Below are 24,762 nucleotides of genomic sequence, written 5' to 3' on the forward strand. Positions count from 1 at the left end.
CTTTAACCAGGTTTCAGTCATGGCTACAACGTTCCAGTCGCTCGTACCTATCCATGCCCTAAGCTCATCTGCCTTACCCATCAGACCCCTTGCATTAAAAACATCCCTCCTTCCTTGCTCTCCGCCTTCTGCCTGCTTATTTTGTCCACTAATCTTTCCCACACCACCCTCCATAACAACTTCTAGCCTCTCATGTGCCTCTGTCCTGCATGAGATCCCATCCCCTGCCAATCTAGTTGAAACCTTCCCATGTAACGTTCTATTTGCAGTGATTTTCCAAGGACAGATAACAAGATACCACAGTCTCTGATGATTTCTCTTCATCCACACAATCATTCTATTCCTATGGGCGTCACCACCTTCCCACACTTAGAATTTCAGAGTGGTTTCCAATTTCAAATACTAATAGCAGAGACATTATCCACAGAGGTATTAATTCTACAACTGTCGGTGTGTGGCACCACCCATTCCTTCCACCACCAACAAATTAATGTAATTGCCTCCAATTAGCCACATCTGTGTTAAATATCAGCACATGGATATGCTCTGAACAGAGAGATATGAATCATGTAGGTTGGTAAGATTAGTTTATCAAATAAGTTTGTTTTAACTTTCCCGATATAGACTGGGAAAATCAACTGGGGTAAGGCCAACTTTGAGAATTTGAGAGAAGGTATCGCTCAAGTTGACTGGAGCATGTTATTAGAGGTGAAAGGAACATCGGCCAAGTGGGATGATTAATATATAGGGGAAAAGGGTAATTAGAGGGAGTGGGAGCTCTCGGGAATCAAAGCAGTCACTTCTGTGGAGCAACGGGAGATGGGCAAGGTCCTAAATGAGTATATCTCCTCTGTATTTACTGAGGAGAAAGACAGTAGGATGGAGGAAATTGGAGCAGTCACTAGAAGTGTCTTGAGACCAGTCAGGGTTACTGTCGAAGAAGTACTGAAATTACTGTCGTGTTTGAAGGTAAACAAATTTCCAGGGCCTGATCTGATATATCCGAGGACATTGTGGTAAACCAGAGAGGAAATTGGGGGAGCCCTGTTTGAAATTTATGAGCCGTCCTTAAATACAAGAGGTGCCGGAAGCCTGGAGGGTGGCAAATGTTGTACCCCTCTTCAAGAAGGGCTTCAGGGAAAATGCTGGGAACTGTAGGCCGGTGAGCTTAACATCTGTAGTTGGCACATTACTGGAGACTATTCTGATGGATAGGATATGCAGGCATTTGGATGTGCAAGGGCTGATTAGGGATAGTCAGCATGGTTTTGTACGTGGGAGGTCGTGTCTCAAAAATCTGATTTTTTAAAAAAAGATGTGACCAAAAAGGTTGATGAGGGCAGAGCTGTAGATGTAGTGTACATGGACTTCAGTAAGGCGTTCAACAAGGTTCTGCATGGTAGGCTGCTCTGGAAGGTTAGATCGCATGGGATCCAAGGAGAGAATGGATAGCAAAATGTGCTCCATGGAAGGAAGCAGAGGATAATGGTGGAAGGTTGCTTCTCAGACTGGATGCCTGTGACTAGTGGTGTGCCTCAGGGTTTGGTGTTGGCCTGTTACTATTTGTCATCTACATCAATGATTTGGATGAGAACATACAGGGCAAGATTATTAAGTTTGCTGATGATACAAAAGTTAGTGGTTTTGCAGTGAAGATGGTTGTGAATGATTGCAGCAGGATCTGGATAGATTGGCCAGGTGGGCAGAGAAATGGTTGATGGAATTTAGTACAGAGAAGTGTGAGCTGTTGCATTTTGGAACATCGAACAACGGCAGTACCTCTGGGTAGTGTTGTAGAGCAGATGAATCTCTGGGTATAGGTGCATGGTTCCTTGAAGGTCGAGTCGCAGGTAGATAAGGTGGTCAAAAAGGCTTTTGGCACTTTGGCCTTGATCAGTCAGAGTATTGAGTATAGAAGTTGGGAGGTCATGTTGCAGTTGTATAAGATGTTGGTGAGACCGAATTTAGAATATTGTTTTCAGTTCTGGGCGCCATATTATAGGAAAATATATTGTCAAGCTTAAGGGTTCATAAAAGATTTACGAGGTTGTTGCCAGGACTAGAGGGTGTGAGCTATAGGGAGAGGTTGAGTAGGCTGGTCTCTATTCCATGGAGCGCAGGAGGATGAGGGGAGATCTTGGACAGGTGTACAATATCATGCGAGGAATAGATCAGGTTGATGCACACTTTTGCCCAGAGTAGAGGAATCGAGGACCAGAGGCCATGGGTTCAAGGTGAAGAGGAAAAGATTTAATAGGAATCCAAGGGATAACTTTTTCACAAAGGTTGGTGGGTGTATGGAACAAGCTGGCAGAGGAGGTAGTTGAGGCTGGGACTATCCTATCGCTTAAGAAACAGTTAGATGGGTACATGGATAGGACAGGTTTGGGGGTTACGGATCAAGCACAGGCAATTGGGGCTAGTGTAGCTGGGACATTGTTGGCAGGTGTGGGCGAGTTGGGCCAAAGGGCATGTTTCCACACTGTATCACTCTAATGTGAGCAGACTATATTACCTAGTGCCTGTTACAGTGCAATGAGAAAGCAAAAAAATATAACTTTGGGATAGGCTGTATGAAAGGTAATCCACCTGTTGGAAAATGTAGACCCCGCATCTAAATACCAAATGATTTGTATATTTCCTGGTTCCACAAACTGAATTTCTTCTTGTACTCTGCTACCATAAAATGAACAGAATCGAAGATTGTAACGTGTCAGCAAGAGCTGCATGTGATAGGTTATAAAATAAATGCAAAGAGTACACACCTATTTATACCCACAGTGTGTAACATTAAATCAATAGCTCACTTCTGCCTGATGTTTAATCAATGACAATTTTGATTTGTTGGAGTTGCTTAATAACACAATAAACCTTAACATGTCATGAACTGAAGAAATAGGAGCAAGAGTAGGCCATTCATCCTCTCAAAGCTGCTCTGCCATTCCACGTGATGACGTAATTTTCCTGCCAATTCTCATATTTTACTGTAAACCAATAAATGACTTGATGCTAAAAAAGGGTTATAGGCACGTAATTCTAACTACTTTCCGCAGAGTTATTGCATTCTAAACAAATCCACTGTTCCAACAATGTGATTAAAAATTGACATTTTGATTTGTATGTGGAACATTAGCAAAGGTTTATTCTCCTGGAATTGCTTTCAGAGCTTGAAAGTAGAGTGGGACATGAAGTCAGTGAGAAAAGAAATCTGATTTTAATAACTTGGTTATTTATTTTGCTCAACCACTTTCACTTGAGCTGCCTACGCAGACTCCTTCACATCCGGTTGCAGGACAAAATTCCAGACACAGGTCTTGGAAGGGGCCGGAATCCCCAGCGTCCACACCCGCCTACGGAAAGCCCAAGCCAGATGGGCAGGCCATGTAGTCAGAATGCCTGAGAGTCGACTGCCAAAACAGCTTCTGTATGGAGAACTGTGTCAGGGCAAGCGCTCAGTAGGAGGACAGAAGAAACGGTTTAAGGACTGCCTCAAAGTGTCCCTCAAAGACTTGGACATCAACCTCAGCACTTGGGAGTCTCTTGCTCTGGACCGTCCAACCTGGCGTAGCAAGCTCACCACAGGAGCCCGTGCAGCAGAGAACAGACGCACAGCAGAGGCCCAGAGGAAACGCACCGCGCGCAGGGCCCGGGCTACCTCCACTTCCACTGCAGCACCCATCCACTTGTGTCCTACGTGTGGGCGTGCCTTCCGGGCCCGGATTGGCCTCACCAGTCACTTCCGGACCCACAGTCACCAATCCTCCAACTGCTAGTGAAGTCATGGTCATCTTCGAACCCGCAGGACGGACAACAACAGCATGTTCACACTCAAGACTGATATTTCTTTTACGTATAGTTTATCTACTTAAGACTCATTAATTGAACTGCAGAAACAATTGTTATTCCTGAACTTGAGGTCCCAATTTGGTAACTTTTTTCCCTATCGAACATGATGGACTAAATATTAACCTCCAGGACCACTGTGGTTGTTACCCTGGGACTTGAATGGAGTTGAACATTTGCAATAAATGCCTGGTGTTACATGAAGGCCAAATATTATTCCATGAGAAGGCCATGCATTAATCAGTGAAGAGGGAACTAGTATGTTTGATTTGGTCTTGTGCTAACTGTAACAAGAATAGAACTCTCAAGGCCTCTTTATGAGCGTATTTTTTCAGCATTCTAAGAGGGTATTGATCTTTTGGAGTATATTTTTTAAACTTGGAATTTAAAACCAGTTTTATTCTGTACCTTGCTCTTCCAGGATGTGTAATGGAGTTTTGAGAGGAATGAATGTTGGTAGAATGACGTGCATCATAAATAGGTCTTGAACATTCATGGAAAAAGAGCAAGTCAAACTAATCCCACTGTCCTTCCCTCACAGCCCTGTATTTTAGTGTAATCCAAAGGTTTGTAATTATTTTTCCCAGGTGATGTAATCGTTTTAGATCAGCCAAGTACTGGAATACCATTGTTTATAACAACTCTTTCCTCATTCTTAGTACTTTTAAATTGATGATCTATTCACTGGTTATAAGAATTAATATTTTAACAAGCTCCATTAAATTGCCTTATGCTCTCCAATGAAAATTACCACATTATTTTAATTCTTTACATAACTATACTTGTATTGGCATCATTGTAGTCATTGCCCATTGTAAAAAAATTCTGTCAGAATGCCCCTAATAAAAGTTGGGCAGCTCTAGAGGTCCTTCCCACACCCGCTTTATGTGCAACCGATGCATACAAGTGAGCATTTTGGAGAACAACAAGATGGATTTGCCGCTGCTACAGGACTGCAGGCACCATCTGCCATGTTACATGATACCAAACCTGTTACATTTCAAAATGCATTGGTTTAAATGTTAGTAGGTGGCTCCGTTTCTGACTTGTGAACCATTTGGGTTACAAACAGTTTTTAGGGAATAGAATCCCTTCGTGAACTGGGAAGGCCTGTAATACAGAATATTCAAAATAGTTTTTCTGATAAATCTCCCATTTGTTAAACCAATGCAGTTTTGGCCTTTATGCTTTTATATCCAATTGTATTTTTGAATAGCTTGAGTGTTTGGCAAAGCATAATTTGTCCCTTAATGTTCACCATTTTATAATCCACTGTTTCAGTCTGCTTTGAATTAGTTTCCTTATTCCACTTGGTTGTCCTAGAGTCTTTTTAATGTACCGGGGAAAAATCACGACAAATTCTCTGGTCCTAAAATAACAAATTTTGTGTGTATTTGAATTACCTCCTAAATAATTTACTGTAAGGGATGTTTATATTAGTTTTTCTTTCTGACAGTAATTAAAACAGAAGCTGTACAATGCTCCAATTCTTAGTATGTTGTAAAATGGTTAAAACTTAAATTAAAATGAATGAATCTCTTCTTCCTTTGTCTATGAGAGTTGGGTAGCTTTGCAAGCTTGGAGTTGTAGGGATCCCCTTAAACCTGTGCCTGAACCAATAAGTCTGGAAAAGCAGAGGTTCTTGCCACAGTTTTGCCAGATCATTTTCAAGGAGCTATTTAAAAGGATGTTGATGACTTGCTGTTACTTCACATTGATGGTAAATTCCAGGCCATTGATTCCCTGATGTTTTGTGATTCCCTGATGTACAATGATTTATTTCTGCAGTTTTGAAAGTTCCTTGCCTAAATAAATTTTGTTTCAACTTGACTATTTCTCATCTTAATGATGTCTGAATGAAATGCTTGCATGCAATGAAAAAAGAAAACAGTAACTGTGATACTAAGCTTATATGTAGGAAGGAACTGCAGATGCTGGTTTAAACTGAAGATAGACACAAAAAGCTGGAGTACTTCAGCGGGTTAGACAGCATCTTTGGAGAAAGGGAAGACATGACGGTTTGGGTCAAGACCCTTCTTCAGACTGAGAGTCGGGGAAAGAGAAACGAGAGATATGGATGGTGATGTAGAGAGATATAGAACAAATGAATGAAAGATATGCAAAAAAGTAACAATGATAAAGGAAAAAAGTATTGTTAGCTGTGACCTATGTGAGCACGAGTACAGACAATGAGGCTCAACAAGATGACTTTGAAGCTGGTACAACTTGGGTGGGGGAGGGATGGGGAGAGAGTGGGAATGCAAGGGTCACTTGAAGTTGGAGAAATCAATAATCATACAACTGGGTTATAAGCTGCCCATGCAAAATATGAGATGCTGTTCCTCCAATTTGTGTTTGCCTCACTCTGACAATGGAGGAGGCCTAGGACAGAAAGGTTAGTGTGGGAATGGGAAGGGAAATTAAAGTGTTTGGCATCCTGGACGGTCCAGGTGGATTGAGCGAAGGTGTTCAGCTAAACTATCGCCCAGTCTACGTTTCGTCTCGCCGATGTACGAGTCCGTACCTTAAACAACAAAGTAGATGAGGTTGGAGGAGGTGCAAGTGAACCTCTGCCTAACCTGAAAGGACTGTCAGGGTCACTGGACAGTCGAGGGAGAAGGTACAGGTGTTGCATCTCCTGTAGTTGCAGGGGAAGTTACCTGGGGAGGGGGTGGTTTGGGTGGGAAGGATGAGTTAACCAGGGAGTTGCAGAGGGGACGATCTCTGTGGAAGGCAGAAAGGGATGGATAAGGGAAGATGTGACTAGTGGTGGGATCCCGTTGGATGTTGTGAAAATGCCAATTATGTGTTGTTTGTGACGGCTGATAGGGTGAAAGGTAGGGACTACGACGTGTTGTGACTAGGGGGAGGGGGGGACAAGAGGGGTGCTGTGGGGGTCTCTTTTTAGATGAGGCCCTCACGTGTCTTCTCGATACCCCGCTGTTCCACTGTTGCTCTGGACATTGGACTGCTCTACTTCCACTGGGTGCTGAATACATAATGCTTTTGTTACATTTTAAAAGACACACATTTGTCAAACTATTTTCCTTTCATTAAATCATTTTGACTTATAGAGTGCCTTCTGATTTTCGAAGTATCTTGCTATTGCCTCAGTTGTTCTACATTATACTCAATTCATTGTCTACTGCCAACTTGAACCTCCTTGTTCAGGTCTCGGGGTCAAGGCGTTTTACATGTAATATGTGACCACTCTAAGATCAGACTATTCACCCTTAAAACACTATAGACTTATTATAGAGGTTTTCTGGATGTGTTTGCTAATTTAGTACCAAATGCTAGACAGTCTTAATGACATGGGTCCTTGCCAACAAATTATTGGATGAGCTCAGTGAGATTCTGTCTAGAAATGTACTTGAAAACCTGAGCTTTGGTCTTGGTTCACTGTAGAGACTGATGAGGCCTCAGCCTCTTTCTACTGGAGTTCAGAAGAATGAGAGGTAACTGTCAAAATGTACAAAATTCTTAGGGGGATCAACAAAGTAGATGTGGGCAGGATGTTTCCCCTAGACTTAAAGAATTCTAATTTCAATATTAAAAGGCCTATCCTTTATAACACCATGACCCCTAGATTTTGACTCTAGAATTAATTTCATTCAAATATTTTTTGTAATTTTATCCCCAAGGCTGTGGTAGTTCGGTGATTGATTGCACTCAAAGCATAGTTTGATAGACTTCTGAAGGTTAAAGGCATGGAGGTTTGAAGAAAGGTGCCAAAGTGTTGTCTGGCCATTTCCCTCCACAGATGCTGCCTGAGTTCCTGAAGCACTGTTTTTGTGCTCAAGATTCTAGTCTCTTGTGTTTCTTGTCTCCAAGTCTAACTCCTAATTGCCTTGAACATCTGTGAAGTAGAATGAACCTGTAATTGATTACAGCACAGACTGTTTATACCACGCAGTCTTAACTGAATGCACTTTAACAACAGAATAATACATTCTGTTTCACACTGAAACACCATTTAAAAAAAACCTCTTCTGCTTGATGGTATGCAGTGACCTAGAGGATGGTTAGTTTTTCCAAAAATTCAGTGGTGACTAAATTAAGAATATATGTGATGCAACAATGAAGTTCCAATTAAAAAATACATTGTATTAATGTTGTACCGAGTACATGGGTGTTGCATACCTTGACAGTTGGTTGGAATTTCATTTTTCTGAACACATCAGTACGCTTGTTTTAATTTTTAATAAATAGATCAGTAAATGCAACAGGCTCTGCTGAACTCTAGTGTTTTGGACGGTGCTAAAGGAACAATAGTTGAAACCATGATAAAACTTGAAAAAAAAATTGAAAATAACAGTATAATGTGAATGCCAAGGTGACCAAAGAATGAATATATGTAGCAAGAACTTCTCTAAACTGATCACTGTTTGAATACCCTGTGAAGTAACAGGATTGGGAATGATAGAAAGCATCACAATCTGTGTATATATCTTATGGGCTTGCTTTGACATTGTTATTCCTGGCAAACTATTCATGGTGCACGCTTTTGTAATGTGCAACAACACTGCTTGAGAATCCACTGCTACAGTGCATGATCTGGGGTTCGGTGTAGATGTTTGGATCCTGTCGTCTATTTTTATTACTTTTTCTTTCAAAATAAATCTGGAATAGGGGAAAAGAAGCGTTTTAAATTATTTTGCAGTAGTAGCCATAAAATTTGCCAGGCTTCTAGATTACACTTGACTTTCTTTCTGAGCCAGTTCTGAATAATGATTTCTCACTTGCAGTTTGAAACTCTTTGAAGTGAATACAGTATCAGGCTACAGTGAAAGGGAGCAAAGCAATGACATTGTATTGATTACCCAGACACAGTGCGCCAAACAGCCTTCTTTGTCTTGAACTTGCGATGTTCTGTCAATCTGGACAAAGTATTTCCAGATACCCACATAGTGTGTGCTTTGCCAAGAACATTCAGTTTCTTTACCAATTTTGTAAATGATCCAAACATTTCAGACAATAGAAACACTGCTCTTGTACAATCAGCAGCTGGGCTTGGAGCAGTTTAGCAGATCTATGAGTATAGGCTTTAGATTTTTCTCTATACTGCAGTGAAGTCATTAAGAGAAGTGAGATAGAACATTGGAGAAATGTGACTTCAATTTAAATGAATATACACCCTTCTGCTCCTTTCCAACATTGTATCATTGAAATCTATGTTTTTAACCTTGTAATAGTTGATCAGTGAATTTTAAGTTGTATCTGGGTCTGTATCTCTAAGGCAGTCAACACAGAATATTGTTTAGGGTAATTTTCATAGTTTCCCATCGTAAGGCTCTGATATGTCAAGATGAGCTATTCTAAGCCTGCACCCATTTTTCTGACTTTTTGCCTTCATGTGGATTACCTAATCACATTTACAAAAGAAGCAGCTGAGGCTTGTAGTTTTGAAGATAATGTTTGGATAGTGTTGGGAAAAGATATTTCTTGAATGTTGTAGGAATGAGTGGGATACGAGGGACTCTGTGTATCGGATGATATCCAGTGTTGTCCTCTCTACTCCCGCCTGGCATAACAAAGGCAATACTGTTTTACTAATAACTTTATGGTATTGTCTGTCGAATTGAAATCAGACTTTAACAGTAGTATCCCAACTTTTGTTTTAAGTTGGTCGACTTGACCCAAAACCCAAACTTCTGCTGGTCCATAAAGACAAAGTTAAATACTAGAGAGGAGATTCTCAGTCATTGAATAACCAGGTAACTCTGCCTTATTCCTGCTGACTTGGTAGTAATGCCAAATAAAAATCAATTGGGGAAAATTAATGACTAACTTCAGTGGATTTGTACAAATGCCATCACCCGTTGGCAATCTTTCAAATAATGGCAGTGCAGGCGATGAAGGTTGTCCCTTGTGCAATATTAAAAATGACTCTGGAGCTACATCTTAGAACATAAAATGTGCACACATCATGTGTCAACATTTTAAAATGCAATGGAGGAATAGAGCATCTAGGCATTTAGATGCACAAGCTTTCAAAGGCAGCAGTTGATGTTGCTACAGAGGGGATAATGGAACCCTTTTTATTTGTTTCATAGAATATAAAACAATAAAGTAATGTTAATGTAATTAGAGTCAGGCTGCAGTTAGTTTTTAATATACTAGAACCTTTTCTACAGAAAGGCAAAGAAGGCCAATAGAAAAGGTGTCAGTTTGGTAGATTGTCAAGCAAGGTTTGGTGAGGACATGACATGGATCAAATGAATCAAAAAAACAAACTACTGGAGGAACTCAACAGATCAGGCAGTATCTGTGGATGGAATGGTCATGACCCAGTATCTTGGCCTGAAATATTAATCATTCCTTTCCCTCCACAGCCTGATTCAATGTGTTCTTCCAGCAGTATGTGGGGTTTTTTTCAAGATTCCAGCATCTGCAGTCTCAGGTCTCCATGGATCAAATTAATTTTAGGTTAACTGGCAGTTGCTATATTTCTATTGGACAGTGCAACAATTTTTTCAAATACTGCACAATTTAAATTTCTGTGAATTATGTCAACAATTGGGATAATCAAGTACTTTTAGTGCCCAACGAACCTTCAGAGATGTGAGGAAAATGGATGTTAAGCCAACAGTTTTTTTGCTGAGGTGATTTGTGATGTTGGGGTTATGAGTGTGTGGTTGGTGGTGGTGAGTAAAGTTTCAGAGAGGTGGATTATGGAAGAGAGGGTGATGTGGTATCATTGTTTATGGACTGAATTTAGGGATGATCCAGGCAGCAACCGGCTTGGCTGCAAGTGCTGGATGGAGATTGGGATGGATGTATAAGAGTTTAGGTTTGCAAATGGTAGGACTAGAGAAGGTTAGATAATTGCATGGTTTTACATCAGTGAGCTTTTTGTTATAGAAAGACATTTAACTAAGTGGTAAGTGGTAATGCTGCTTAGCCATGAGAGGAATGGAGAATAATTTCAGAGAGGAATAGAGCCTGATGTTGTCGACTGGGATCTTCAGAGTTCAGTCCAGTAAGCTGGAGTTTATGGAAGGTGAAAATATGGTAAACTGAGGAGATGATGGTGACAAAAGCTTTTCGCAACAAAGAAGCAGGAGGAGTCACTAGGCAGTCTTTGTGATGGTGATGATGACTATTTCCTGATTATTGAACAGGAATGTGTGACTATTACTCGCAATGAGCAATGCACTTTGCATTAGTTTTAATGAGCATAATAGTTTGGGGCCAATGATTATTCCTGCTTCACTTCCTGCAGTTTTGCTCTTGTGCCTTCGCCCCACTCCCTGAACTAGATAGGATTTCTTTAGCTTTTGCTGTTGAACCCTTCAGTCCTGCTTAATGGGTGGATGCAGGTAGGAACCATCTGAAGTACTTTCCTCCCTTTCAGTATTCCAAGGTATTTGCGTTTTCTCCTGAAAACATTGGTTCTCTCTACCAACTAAATTACCTCCGTTCAGTGTTCTCTTCTATGCATCTGTGGGAGGTGCATCTCGCATCCCCCCCGAGGACGCGATTTATACTTTCACTTTAAGTACAATGGATTTTCTCATGATGTGGTGCGGAAATCATTACGGATTTCTAGAGTTGCCACTGAAATTTAAATTAAGCAGCATTTCCAATGTTTTTATTTCATGTCGTATTTCTAGTAGATTAATTGTGTTGCCATGATAATTTCAGACAGTTATTTGGCATTTACAATGCCAATCTACCTTCAGAGTCATTTGACCTCTCCTGCCCTCTATCCTTTGACTCATCATTCCTTTTTGTTTCCCCCTCCCTTCCTGTTTCTTGAAACACACTCCATCTTTATTTTTTATTAGCTCTAAAAGATTTTCAACCTGAAATAATAGCATCAGCAATGTTAACTCTCCATACTTCTTCCTCCTCCCCCACATATGCTGCCTGACAAGTATTTTAATGTTGTATTCCAGACTTCCAGCATCTATTATTTCATTTCATTTTGTGGTTATTAGGGTCATGAATGCACCTGAAGCCACTATTCACTGACTTTGTAATGTCATTCGTACTAGGAACAGGAAAGACTGGGGAAATATATTTTGCACCGAGAGTCATGCTTTGCCCATAACTCTGAAGCTTCAGTTCAATAATTTTTCTTTGCTTGGAAACTTGTGGTATTGATCATTTTTTGACACACAGACCGACCCTTATTGCACTAAGGTGGTGTATATTGGGTAGTTATGTTGACTTAATAAACATTGGATTAGACTTGGTGCCAATCCACAAGTATCTGAACATTAAGAATTTGTACAAACTGAATGTACTTGACTACTTTTGATCTTTCCTTCTGTAGGTACAAAATGCTAAGAATTCAGGTGGTCTAATTTCTGGGAATGCCAGAATTGCTTGAGCCCGTGATGGGCTCAATCAGGCTTCTGATGCATGATTCATTAGGGGATGCGGACAAAATGAGAATCGCATCAACTATATAATTTGTGATGTTTACATTAATTCACTTTGAAGTGTTTACATTAAGTCCATCTTGTCCAAGTATGTGATTTCTATGAATGTAGTATTTTCAAGTAATTCTCCATCGACTGCAGGGAATTGGTTAATTCCCACAAACAACATATTAAAACTTAAGAGGACATTTAAACCAAGCCAAACCTTTTTATTTCAATCACGACTTTTCATCCTGTCTCCTGTGGTAGAGTGAAGTGGTATGTTATTTGTGCATAAAATTATCAAGAAAATTTAATTTCAATCCTACCTTTTTCAATTCTGAATCTCCTCATTTCCTTTAAAATGTTCAAGTCATCACTTCATTCAGCTGCTTTTTCTTTTTCACCAGGTGAAAAAGACAGATACTGCTAAAAGTCGTCTAGAGAAGAGGAACTCTGAGCTCATGGGCCAAGTGGATACTCATAGGAGACGGCTTGATGAAAAGGAGGATGAATGTCATAATTTGGGTAACCAGCTGCAAAGTAGAGAGACTTTGATGAAAAAATGCATTGAGGAGAAGGTAATAGAGCATGTTCATTATGTTCTGATCATAAACCAAAGCCTGCAGTTTAAAATTTGCATTATGTTGCACTCATAATGAACATTGTCGTACCATTGACTCAATTTCCAGGCTACTCGGCATATGAAATTTATTAGATTTCACTGAATTCCAGTGCAGCTCTCAAATTACTGAGATACATAATTCAGGGCTGTAATTTAACCTCGTTGTGTTTTTGTTTGGTGGTAGTGCCATGGTTATAGGACATGTTTTGTTCCATGAGCAAAGCTAATCAAGATCACAGAGCTGCACGATTACAATAACAAATGTGTCTTAAATCATATTTCAGGGTTCAAAGCCTATTAGCCAGCATTGCAATGAGGCTTGCACATTAATAATTTTGCTTGCTTATCCAATGGCTGTTACCATTACCATAAACTTAACAGGAAGTTGGACAGAAACAAAATTGCGCCTGAGAGAAACATGAATAATATTGACTTGCCATGAATCTACTTTCAAGTCCTTTGTCAAACTATGTAGCGAGCAGTCTCTGCATTTATGTTGTTAACTATGTCACAACGTTAAGCTATGTGTCGTATGTTGTGTTCTGTAAGGGTTAGTGCAGTTTAAAAAAAAAACTTGCATGTCTAAAAGAGTTGTGCACTAAATTTTATAAATGAACTATATTGCAGATAATGTGAGTTAATCATAGTCAACCATAGTCTAAATATATTCCTATTATGCATGTACAGTTAAGGGTGGAACAAAGGTTAGGATAAGATATCTCTTAAATCACCAATTATTTCCAATTGTTTGATTGATTTAGCTCAAGAAACAGATTACATACCTTAGAAGTCTGCATCCAAAATATGCACAACTTTTTTAAAGGAATTGCTTAGTAAATAGTGTGCATGAGTACATGTTTGAAAATACTGGAGTAACTCAGCGGGTCAGGCAGCATCTCTGGAGAGAAGGAATGGGTGACGTTTCGGGTCGAGACCCTTCAGACTGATGTCGGGAGGGCAGGACACAGGAAGACAGTGGGAGAAATGGGAAGGGGGAGGGGAAGAGAGGGATAGAGGAGCTATCTAAAGTTAGAGAATGACTTCTCTAACTTTAGACAACTCCTCTGTCCCTCTCTTCCCCTCCCCCTTCCCAGTTCTCCCACTGTCTTCCTGTCTCCACCTATATCCTTTCTTTGTCCCGCCCCCTGACATCAGTCTGAACAAGGGTCTCGACCCGAAACGTCACCCATTCCTTCTCTCCAGCGATGCTGCCTGACCCACTGTTCCTCCAGCATTTTGTGATACCTTCGATTTGTACCAGCATCTGCAGTTATTTCTGCAGTTATTTTCCTACAATACATGTTTGAAAGTGCTTGTAATTATAGTCAATGTAGCCTTTAGTTTCCTTTTATACTAATTGAGTATACCGTGTATTCTGTTTGTTCTGAGCTTCATGTGAACAAGGAATTTAATTGTATACTGCTGTATATGACCGTAAACTATTATACATTTGGTTACTTCTTGAGAAATTGATTCTTTTTTAAATTCAAGTCGCAGAAATTGTGGTTGCTTACATTTGTAAAAAGGTGACCTTAGATGAGGTGACAGTTTGACTTGTAGGCCAGCTTAAGGCAATAAAGTAAAAGCAGTAAAACAAGGGGCAGATTTACCTCTAGTATTAATTCTAAATCTAATTTTTTGAACAATGTACAATTAGGGTTTCATATATGCAAACTGGACTTCAGATACCAGCGGATGTGAACTGTGAACTTTGTACTATATCAGTGAGCAGGTGGAGCCTTGTCTTTGTGTTACTAAGGAATAAAAGAAATCAAGTCCCAGAAGCTTGAGTCTTAAAACTATTTTCCATTCTTTGACTGGATTGAAGAAAGTTGAGGATTAAAAATAAACAAGTCAGATGATTTTGATTTACAATCCATGACTATATTTTGTTCATAAGTACATCAACTTCAATATCTGATTGAAAGAGATGTGCCTTGGATGTTATTCCTGTCTTTTCTGATTTATAATCTGCTTGATTGTAATCGTATATTGTCTTTCCGCTGACTCGTTAGCACACAACAAAAGCTTTCTGCTGTACATCGTACACATGACAATAAACTAAACTCGACTCAAACTCAAAATTCTGAGAGAAATTATTTTGGAAAAATGGGGTCTGATTAAGGATAGAGCTTGGCTTTGTGATGGATATCTTATTCTATAAATTTGATTATTGTGGTAACTTTGAAGATCGATGAAGACAGGTCAGTAATGTTTGGAATTTGGCAAGGCAGTTGACAATGTTCCACGTGGTAGGCTGATCCAGAAGGCTAAGGCACATGGGATCCAAGGTAAGTCTGCTAATGGGAAGAATGGTTTTCTGATTAACAGTCTGACTGATATATTATACCGATTAGTACTGGATCCGTTGCTGTCTGTGGCATATGTTACATTCAGTACATATCCAATGGTAGGCTGTGGATGAACAGAGTCCCAGTGTCCAGGCTCTTTGTTTCGTTAAAGTAGTAATGCAGATGGCAAGGGTGGTGAAATTGCATATGGTAAGCTTGCCATATGTCTAATTTATGGCCTTAAATATAATATTTGTGTTGCAACTTTACAAAACATTAATTAGGCCACAACTGGAGTATTATGTGCAGTTCTGGTAGTCACACAAGGAAGCATGTGATTGTTTTTGAGAGGGAGCACAGGATATTTACCAGGATGTGGTAAATCTAGAATGGCATACCTTAGTTGAGAGTGCTTTAGTTCTGTATAGGCAGGGCTCATTTTTTCTGAAGTGAAGAAGTCTGATGCATCCTGATGGAAATATATAGTGATCAAAGTATAAAGTGCTTTGAACAGCTGCCGGGGGTGGTGGAAGGAGATACGATAGTGACGTTTAAGAGGTTTTTTGATCGGCACATGGATATGAAGGGATATGGATCACAAGCAAGCAGAGATGTTCAGCACAGATATTGTGAGCTGAAGGGCCTACCCCTGTTCTGTACTGTTCTGTACTGTTCTATGTCTATTAAAAATTGAGAGGCATGAATAGGATACAAAGTTAACTTTTTTCCCCCAAGGTATGAGTATCAAATCAGGAGCGCATCTTTTTGTGAGAATTAGGAGATTTTTTAATGGAGAATGGTTGATATCCAGAATGTGCTACCACATAGAATGCAAACCTGGATCCCTGATGCTGGGAGGCAACGCCAGTTGTGACCAAGGTGTCCGTTCATATTGGGAAGGTCAGGTCTGGCGTTCGGTCTTGGGCTGTGTGATTTTTACGATCTCTTTCAGAAAATATTGGCATTTATAAGGTTACAAAAACTCCAGGATTAAAAATAGTTAAGGATATGGAGATTTACTGTCTGATGGTTAACCTCCACCAACAGAGTATAAGAAATTGGCCTCTGTCTGTAGATATTTATCTAGTGTGTCAGATGTGTATGCTAATGTGGGATAACATAGAATTAATGTGAATAGGTGATCCATAGTCAGCGTGGACTCATTGGGGTGAAGGGCTTGTTTCCATGCTATATCTCTAAACTAAGCTAAATCTGAGAACACTATTTTATCAAATTGAGCTTCTTTCCCATTTCTGCCATGATTTTGAGGATCTGTGCCGGTCTTCTAAAACCCCTCTTGAAATACTCTGTTATAGCGGACAATCAGCAATAACGGACACCATTTCGACCCCTCCTCCCATGGTCCGTTATAATGAGGGTTATTGGTACTATGTTTTAGTGGCATTTAGAGCCACTGAAATAGGTATAAACTTTAAAAGATACAGTCCTCATGCAGGCAAATGAGATTTGTGTAGATATACAAAATGGTCGGTATGAATGTGGAGAGCTGAAAGGTCAGTTTCTGTGCTGAACAGATCTGTCTCAAACTCTGGAATGTTAACGTAATATCAATGTAATGAAATGAAAATGTGAAAGCATAATGTAGCAGATGCTAGACATCCGAATTAAAACACAAAATACTGGAAATACTCAGCTGGTTGGACAGTATCTGTGCTGTGAAAAACGGCCAATGTTTTGGAACATTAACCCATTCTCTCACCACAGATGCTGCCTGACTTGAATACTTTTATTACATTTTAGTTTTAAATCTAAAAGTGGGATATGTTGGGTTGATTTTATGCAAATCAAAATAACAGGATCTTGTTATCTTGAGGCACATAAATAAGAAAATACATTCTCTAGCCTTTTTAGGTTCTTGCAATTATTTTGCTCTACTGCCACTTGGGGATTGTGATTTAAATTTTACTACTAAAATCCATGGTTTCAAATGTTTACTTTATCACTGAGTTGACTGAATATAATATTGTTTAATTCTGGAAACAAAGTACTGATATTTTTGTCATTTGTCAAGATGTCTGGAATAGAATTTTGGCATAAATGGAGTCAATATTTTTCCTTTTCCTGATCGAACTATATTCATCTTGCAACCAGATTGCCCGACGCACTATTGATCTGCAATGCAATTGATGTTTTAGTTGCACACTTGAAATGAGAGCTGACATTTTGATAAGTACTTCCTTGGGATTTGACTGTAAATCTATATTTCCTATGGCTTTCTATTCTTTGTCTTGGCCAGATTTATTAGGATTTTAAAGTGGTTATTACTGCAGCAATGCACCAATTTCTTATTGTTTGGTTTCTTTAAGGATGGACTTCACTGACTATAGTCAGTTTTTCTGCTTTAGCTGTTGAAACAATATTAATGTGATTGGAAGAACTGCAGATGTTGGTTGAAATCGAAGGTAGACACAATGCTGGAGTAACTCAGACTGAAGAAGGGTCTCGCTCCAAAATGCCACCATTCCTTCTCTCCAGAAACAATAGTAATTCCTGGGCTCCCTGCATATGTTTTCTCAAAGTCCAGTAGGGGAGACCTATCGCACTGATTTGCACTGTTCCCCTGGAGATTTGTCTTTTGGATCCTTAGCTGGGATTTGTGTTCCACTGGGGATTTGGATTAGGAGTGAAAAGAGAAATTAACAGTTATTGGGTAGGTCTACTGCTCTGCTGCGTTCTCGGTCATCTGCACAGTTACTTCCACCATTGTCCCAGGCACAAGGTTCCGGGGCAGACCTCTTCCAGCTGACTGTAGTGACAGGAACAGAGTTGACAGTTCGGAGGCATTAGTTTAGGTGTTAAACATCCTGTATTGGGTTCAGCAAATGGATTACCCAAGCTGAAAACTGGGGAATCTTAAAAAAACTCCATCTGCCCTGTTGGATTCCGCGAGGAGTCCAGTCAGCCAGCACGCATCCCATGGTGAGTGATTTTCTGAGGAGAAGCTGATGCAACCTCTGTCCTTTGCATATACGCTCAATTATTTGTATTGGCTTATTATTATTTACAAATATTTTAGGGTATTCTTAGTAACCTTTCAGTTTAAAATATTTTATTTGATTATTTTATCCTTTTTGTGTTGACTCAATCTCAGAAACTGATTGTTAAAAATCACCTGCAAAGCTGAAGGAGGAGTTTTGCCAGTTGTTGAAATGGCTGTGTTTTCTCCTTGGACTATACCACTGGACTCTGGGATTGTTTGTCAGTTAGGTTGACCTCTGCACCAGCTTAGCCAAGTATAGGCATCAGGAGGACCAGAGTGGTAATTTCTGTGCAGAGGGACTGACTGCTAATGGTGCCACAGCAGTAAACATAGAATTTCAAATTATATACACATGTGCTTTCCTGATTTCCAATGAGGCATAAGGAAGCTTGGAAGTCTTTGACATTTAAGTCGTCATCTATTTTACTTAGCCATTAAGATGAAAATCCACATTTTATAAAAGTTGATTTTTCTATTGCTATGTGTAAAAGGAATCCCCTTAAACATTGTACTGTATGTTTATTCTTTTGCCATGGGGTGTGGGCATTGTACTTCCTAAAGACTTAAACATCAAACATTCATAGCTACGTTTAATTGAACTCCCCTTTGATGGATAAATCTATGTAATTGATACAGTTTCAAGCTTTAAGTTGTTCCGCATCATCAGTGTTGATCAATGTGGTTTTATCTAGTGTCCAAACTAACCACAAAGTCATCCATCAAGCTTTGCATACTATAATGGGCTACAAAATGAAGTCTGCCAGAATTGCTGGCAACAATACATTGCTCCCTGACGAGCTCAATGCATTTGTTGCTCATTTGAACAGAAGGTCAGTGGACTGAGATCATCGACCCCAACACCCTTGGGTGCATCAATACCACGGTCACCACCACAGCTGTCAAATTGCCCTTCCTGAGTGAATCTGTGGAACGCGACTGTGGAAATCGGTGGAAATCTTTAACCTTTTCCCCCACCTGAAGTTCCCACCAGCTTTAAAATGACACTATTATCCAGATGGCAAAGAAAAAAAACAAGGTGTGCCTTAATGACTAGCGACCGGTGGCTCTGACATCCACCATCATGAAGTCATTTGAATGGCTAGTCGCCACATACACACATCAACTCCAGCCTCCCATACATCCTTGATCCACTGTGGTTTATCTACTGCCACAACAGGATCAGGATTGAGATGACATCACCCTGGCTCAACATTAATTCCTGGAGTATCTGGATAATGAGGATACCTATGTCGGATTCCAGTTTATTAATTATAGCTATTCCTTCAACACCATAATTTCAACCAAATTCATCTCCACTCCTGGAACTCGGTCTCAGTACCCTCCCTTCTACAACTGGATTCTGACTTCCTGACCCACAGTCGGTAAAGTTAGATGACAAAACATCCTCCAGGATGATCCTTAACACGGGTGCCCCACAGAGCTGCGATCTCTGCTCTTTCCTATACTCTGACACATTACTAACTGTACATCCAAATTCTGCTCAAACTCCATTTACAAATTTTCAGATGATACCACCATAGTGGGTTGGATCTCAAACAATGACGTGAATGAGTACAGAAAGGAGATAAAGAGCGTGATAGCTTGGTGTGAAGCCTCTCCCTCAATGTCAGTAAAATGAAGGAGCTGGTGATTGACTTTAGGAAGCCAGCTGGACTATATGCACTGATCTGTATCAATGGTGCTGAAGTGGAGATGGTTGAGACCTTGAGGTGTCAATATCAAAAAACGATTTGTCCTGGTCCAACCACATTGATAGACAATAGACAATAGGTGCAGGAGTAGGCCATTCAGCCCTTCGAGCCAGCACCACCATTCAATGTGATCATGGCTGATCATGTTATGGCCGAGAATGCACTTGGGCAGCTCTACAACTTTACAGCTTAAGTTATGCACTTTTTACTATTTCATTTATGAGGTGTAAATCTTCTTGGAGCAACTGATCCAGCAGGACGATTTTGAACTGAAGGACTGTAGAGGGCATTACAGTTGTATAAGGCCTTTAATAAAACTGTGTTGCAATCTAATGAAAGAAGCCAGAGCCACTTGTGTGGGGGAACTATTTCAGCAATTACAAACAGATGTTAGGATATAAATATTCTAAGGTGTAAGTTTCTGTCTGAATGAATATATTGTACTTGCCTTCATGAGTAAAAAAGTTAGGATATTGAAAAAGGACAGATTCCATTGATTTATTGGCAGGAAAAAAATTCAACCAGGTGATGAAATTGTAATTTGTTTGTCTTGGGGAGTAGATTTAGCAGCTGTAGCAGGTTTCAAAGAGTTTCTCTGAATTTTTTTCAGGAATGGAAATGACTGTCAATAACAATTGTGAATGCTCCTGATGTAGAATCAAGTTCTAGTTTAACGCATATGCCAAGTACAATTCTAGCCATGTTTTCCTTGGCCAATTCTTGCCAGGACACTCTGCACCAGCTGCAGTAGCTGAACTGTTTAATCTGAAAGGAAGACATAAAGCACAACTGCAGATGAAAAACTGACACTGCAGAAAATGCAAGTAGGCCAGTCAGCATTTGTGGAGATATCAGGTGAGTTATACTTTGGGTATCATCCAACCAGTTGCAGATGACACTAAAATTGCTGGTCACTGGCTGTGAGGAAGGCTGTTAAGGTGCACCACAGGTTTTAGATCAGGTACAGAAATGAACCGAGAAGTGGCAGATGGAGTTTAATCTGAGCAAGTGTGAGGTGTTGCACTTTGGGAGGTCAAGTGCAAGAGGAAAATTTAAAATTAACGGCATGATCCTTAACAGCATTCATGGGGTCCAAGTTCATAACTCCCTGAAAGTGGCAACACAAGTAGGTAGAGTGGTAAGGAAGGCGCATGGTATGCTTGCTTTCGTGGATCGAGGCATTGAGTACGAGTCACAATCACGATGCAGCTTTATAGGATTTCGGTTAGCTGTATTTGGAATATTGCGTGCAGTTCTGATTGCCTCAATTGAGGAAGGATGAGGAGGCTTTGGAAAGGGTCCCGAGTTGATTTACCAGAATGATGCATTAGCTGCAGAGGTTGGACAGACATGGATTGTTTTCCATGGAACGCCAGAGATGGGGGGAAACCTGAGAGAAGTATATAAAATTATGAGAGGCATAAATAGAATAGATAGTCAAAAGGAGACCTTTAGATAGGCATATGGATATGCAGGGAATAAAGGGGTATGGATTAATTGCAAGTAGATAAGAGGCAATCTTGGTATCGTGTTTGGCATAGACATGGGCCGAAGGGTCTGTTCTTGTACTGTACTGTTTTAAGTGAGGAATTATACCTGGAGTTTGAATTTTCTGCATGTGTTGATTGCTGTTGAATATTTATGATATTTTTTTTAAATGCCACAGTGGAAAATTTAAGAGAATTTGAGTTTCAAATCCCAAATTTCAATCTCTGCTTCCACCTTAAACTCTATCATTCTCTCAGACAGATCTGAAGGTTGGAGGATTTATTGTAGCCAAAGTTTTAAATGTCTCAACATTGCACTGAGATGGTATGGCTGAAAACAGAAGTAAAATTATTTTTATTTCTAAGGCTAAATTGTTTAAGATTTCACAATTTGACCTCCGGGGGAAAAAACAGAATGAGGTACTGATTTTGGATGATCAGCCATGATCATATTGAATGGTAGTACTGGCTTGAAGGGCCAAATGGCCTACTCCTACATCTATTTTCTATGTTTCTATGTCAGGGCTTCAACATAAATAAACTTAAAGATAATATGCTCTCTTGTTTATGGGTGCACTAGAAGTAATTACAGTAGTTCTGAGTTTTGTTTCCTACGTAACTAATGAACTATAAAATGTTCAGATGTTTGTAATAAAGTGAATGGATTCCTCATCAAACAGTTTTCTTTGGAGGTGGCTTTGCACATTGTCCAGAATGGACTATAGAGTCTGCTATAATTTTAATGTAATGTGTGTATATTCTCAACAACAAAAAAAAGTTAGAAATATGTGGCAGATCTTAAATCAGGGCTGCATTTGAGTTATTGAAATATGTTCCTGAATCTGATCTCTGGTAGTGGGTGAGAAGTTCTGGAGAGTCTCAACATTAATAATAATAATAATAATGCATTACATTTATATAGCGCTTTTCATATACTCAAAGACGCTTTACAGGGATTTGGAGAACATAGGGAAATGAATAAATAGATAAATAAGTAAATAAGTAAACGAACAGAGAAAGGAGACAGAAGGTGAGGTGACCTTCAGTGGTTGAAGGCAGTACTGAATAGGTGAGACTTCAGTGATGTTTTGAATGTGGTGAGTGTGGAGGAGTCTCTAACGGTTTGGGGTAGTGAGTTCCATAGGGTGGGAGCAGCGATGGAGAAAGCCCTGTCCCCCCAGGATCTGAGTTTGGTCCGGATGTGGGGGGATAGGAGATTGGCAGCAGCAGAGCGGAGGGTGCAGGTGGGAGTGTGCCTGTGGAGGAGGTCGGTCAGGTAGGATGGGGCCAGGTTATGGAGGGTTTTGTAGGTTATGAGGAGGATTTTGTACTGGATTCTCTGGGGGATGGCAGAAAATTTTGTAACTGAACCCTTGAGAATGCTTAATCTCAATGTTATTTTATCCAAGGAGATCTTGCTTTATTACACACATAGCGTTGTATGTCATTTCATTTATCCTATCGCAGACATTGAATATTTTTCCACATTTAGTATTAAGACCAGGACAAAGATTAATTGGTTTAACTGACTTGAATTGTAAGGTATTTATTATTGTAAAGTAAATGAGTGTAATCACCTCTGCTCTCTGAAGGACCTGAGCGTCACATTTCCAGCGGACATGTGGTGTGACTTGATCTTTTGTTCAGAGTCGTAGAGTTGCATCGCATAGAAACAGGTTTTTCAGTCCACGAATCTATGCCAATAATCATACCTATCTATATTCATCCTGCGTAATTGCCCACCCTTCTGTCTTGCTCATTTAAGTACCTATTCAGATGCCTCAAATATTGTTGCTGTTCCTGCCACCACCTTCTCCCCAGGCAGCTCATTCCAAATACCAATACCCTGAATAATTTAGCCGTCGGATCCCTATTATACCTCCTCCCTTGAGCTTATGCCCTCTAGTTTTAGAGACCCCTACCATGGGAAACAGCAACTTGTTGTCTACTCATTTATGCCCCTCACAATTTTAAATACCTCTATCATATCTCCTCCCAACACCCTTTTGAGAACAAATCTTTCCAGTCTCTCCTTGTAACTCAAGCACTCCAATCGATACAACATCGTTGTGAATCTTTTCTGCGCTCTCTTTAGTTTAATCACATCCTCCCATGGTGTGAGAACCAGGACAGTACATTATACTGTAGATGTGGTCTAACCAACGTTTTGTACAACTGTAACATGTTACATTCCTGTGCAATATTTAATTTACTAGCTTTTTATTGAAATTCTGGAAATCTAGCTTGATTTTTTAGCATTTTCTTTATGTTATTGGCTTTGTTAATTTTGCCATGGTTCAGAAGCCGTTTCATTTACTAAACGTATAACATTTGAAACATTTTCTAGGCTTTTGAGTTATGATTGCAGACATCATTATATTTGTCACATTAATCTGCCACATTTCATAAACCAAGGTATTTGTTACCTCTTAGATTACCTATTACCATTTTCAAATTGGAGACTCTAACTGGACTCCTTGGCAATTTAGGCAGACTTGATGGCTTGTGAAGATATGAAATGAGTTAAAAGTGGTACTTAAGAATGTCATGAGTTACTGTAGTGATTGGAACTAATTTTCAATTAGAAGTCATGTGAAGCAACGCTGGAAAGTGGTGCGAACGTAAAAGATCACTGATCTTATTAAATGGTTAAGTAGTCATGAGTGACTAAATATCCAACTTCTGTCTATTTCTTTTATGTTCTTGTGTAATTCAATGGCTATCAGGGCATGCAGCTGTAACAAAACTTGTAGGTGAGCTGGATGCTGTGGTTATTTAACATGATTTATTGGAAAGCTATGAAGAAGCAAATTTGTTTCCCTCAAGTCCAGAAATGGAGAGAAGAGTTCAACTGTGATTAGCTGTCACTGATTCCTAATCTCCAAGGCCTTGTCATCCTTTCATGGTCTTGCTCTCCCTCTGCCCATAACCTTTTTTTTCTGTTCTACAATCCCAACTCAACAAAATGCTGGAGTAACTCTTTTGAGCCTCCTTGTGTAAAAGCACAAGAAATAAGCGTAGGAAAGACCATATTGTCTCAAGTCGTTCAGCATGGAAACATGCACTTCAGTCCACAGCTGATCCTTTTACACAACTCTGGCACTTGATAAAAGTAGCATCACATAACTTTAACAAAATGTGGATCAGAATCATCTAATTCGTCCTTTGACTCTCTATAAGTTTGTCTGATCAGTAGATTTTTTTTCTGCATTTGGAGAAGGTTTATAAATGCAAGTGGTTGTACTTCAGCAAAAACAAAGGATTAAATGTTGGTCTGTACATTCTGAGCTTCTGGGTAAAAAGCAATCAGGACGTTTTAAGCATGATATCTGAGTGAGTGAGTTAGTATAATTTAAAGTTTGTATTTAGAGTTATCAAAAGATTGTATTTTTACACTGTCATTTTGAAAAGAAAAATGAATCTAGTTTGAATTT

General features: G+C 39.7%; 1 protein-coding gene across 3 annotated transcripts in view; it reads left to right on the forward strand.

Annotated features, from left to right (window-relative positions):
• Positions 1-24,762, forward strand: part of golm2 (golgi membrane protein 2) — a 63,263-nt gene that overhangs the window by 2,172 nt on the left and 36,329 nt on the right. For 2 of the 3 annotated variants that reach the window (XM_078427204.1, XM_078427203.1), the window contains exon 2: positions 12,623-12,793. The exons of the other annotated variant lie outside the window; for it this stretch is intronic. In XM_078427204.1, the coding sequence (XP_078283330.1) occupies positions 12,623-12,793 (171 nt within the window). The remainder of the gene's footprint in view (positions 1-12,622; positions 12,794-24,762) is intronic. 3 annotated transcript variants of the gene reach the window in all.

Source organism: Rhinoraja longicauda, chromosome 33, assembly GCF_053455715.1.
Source record: "Rhinoraja longicauda isolate Sanriku21f chromosome 33, sRhiLon1.1, whole genome shotgun sequence".
NCBI lineage: Eukaryota > Metazoa > Chordata > Chondrichthyes > Rajiformes > Arhynchobatidae > Rhinoraja > Rhinoraja longicauda.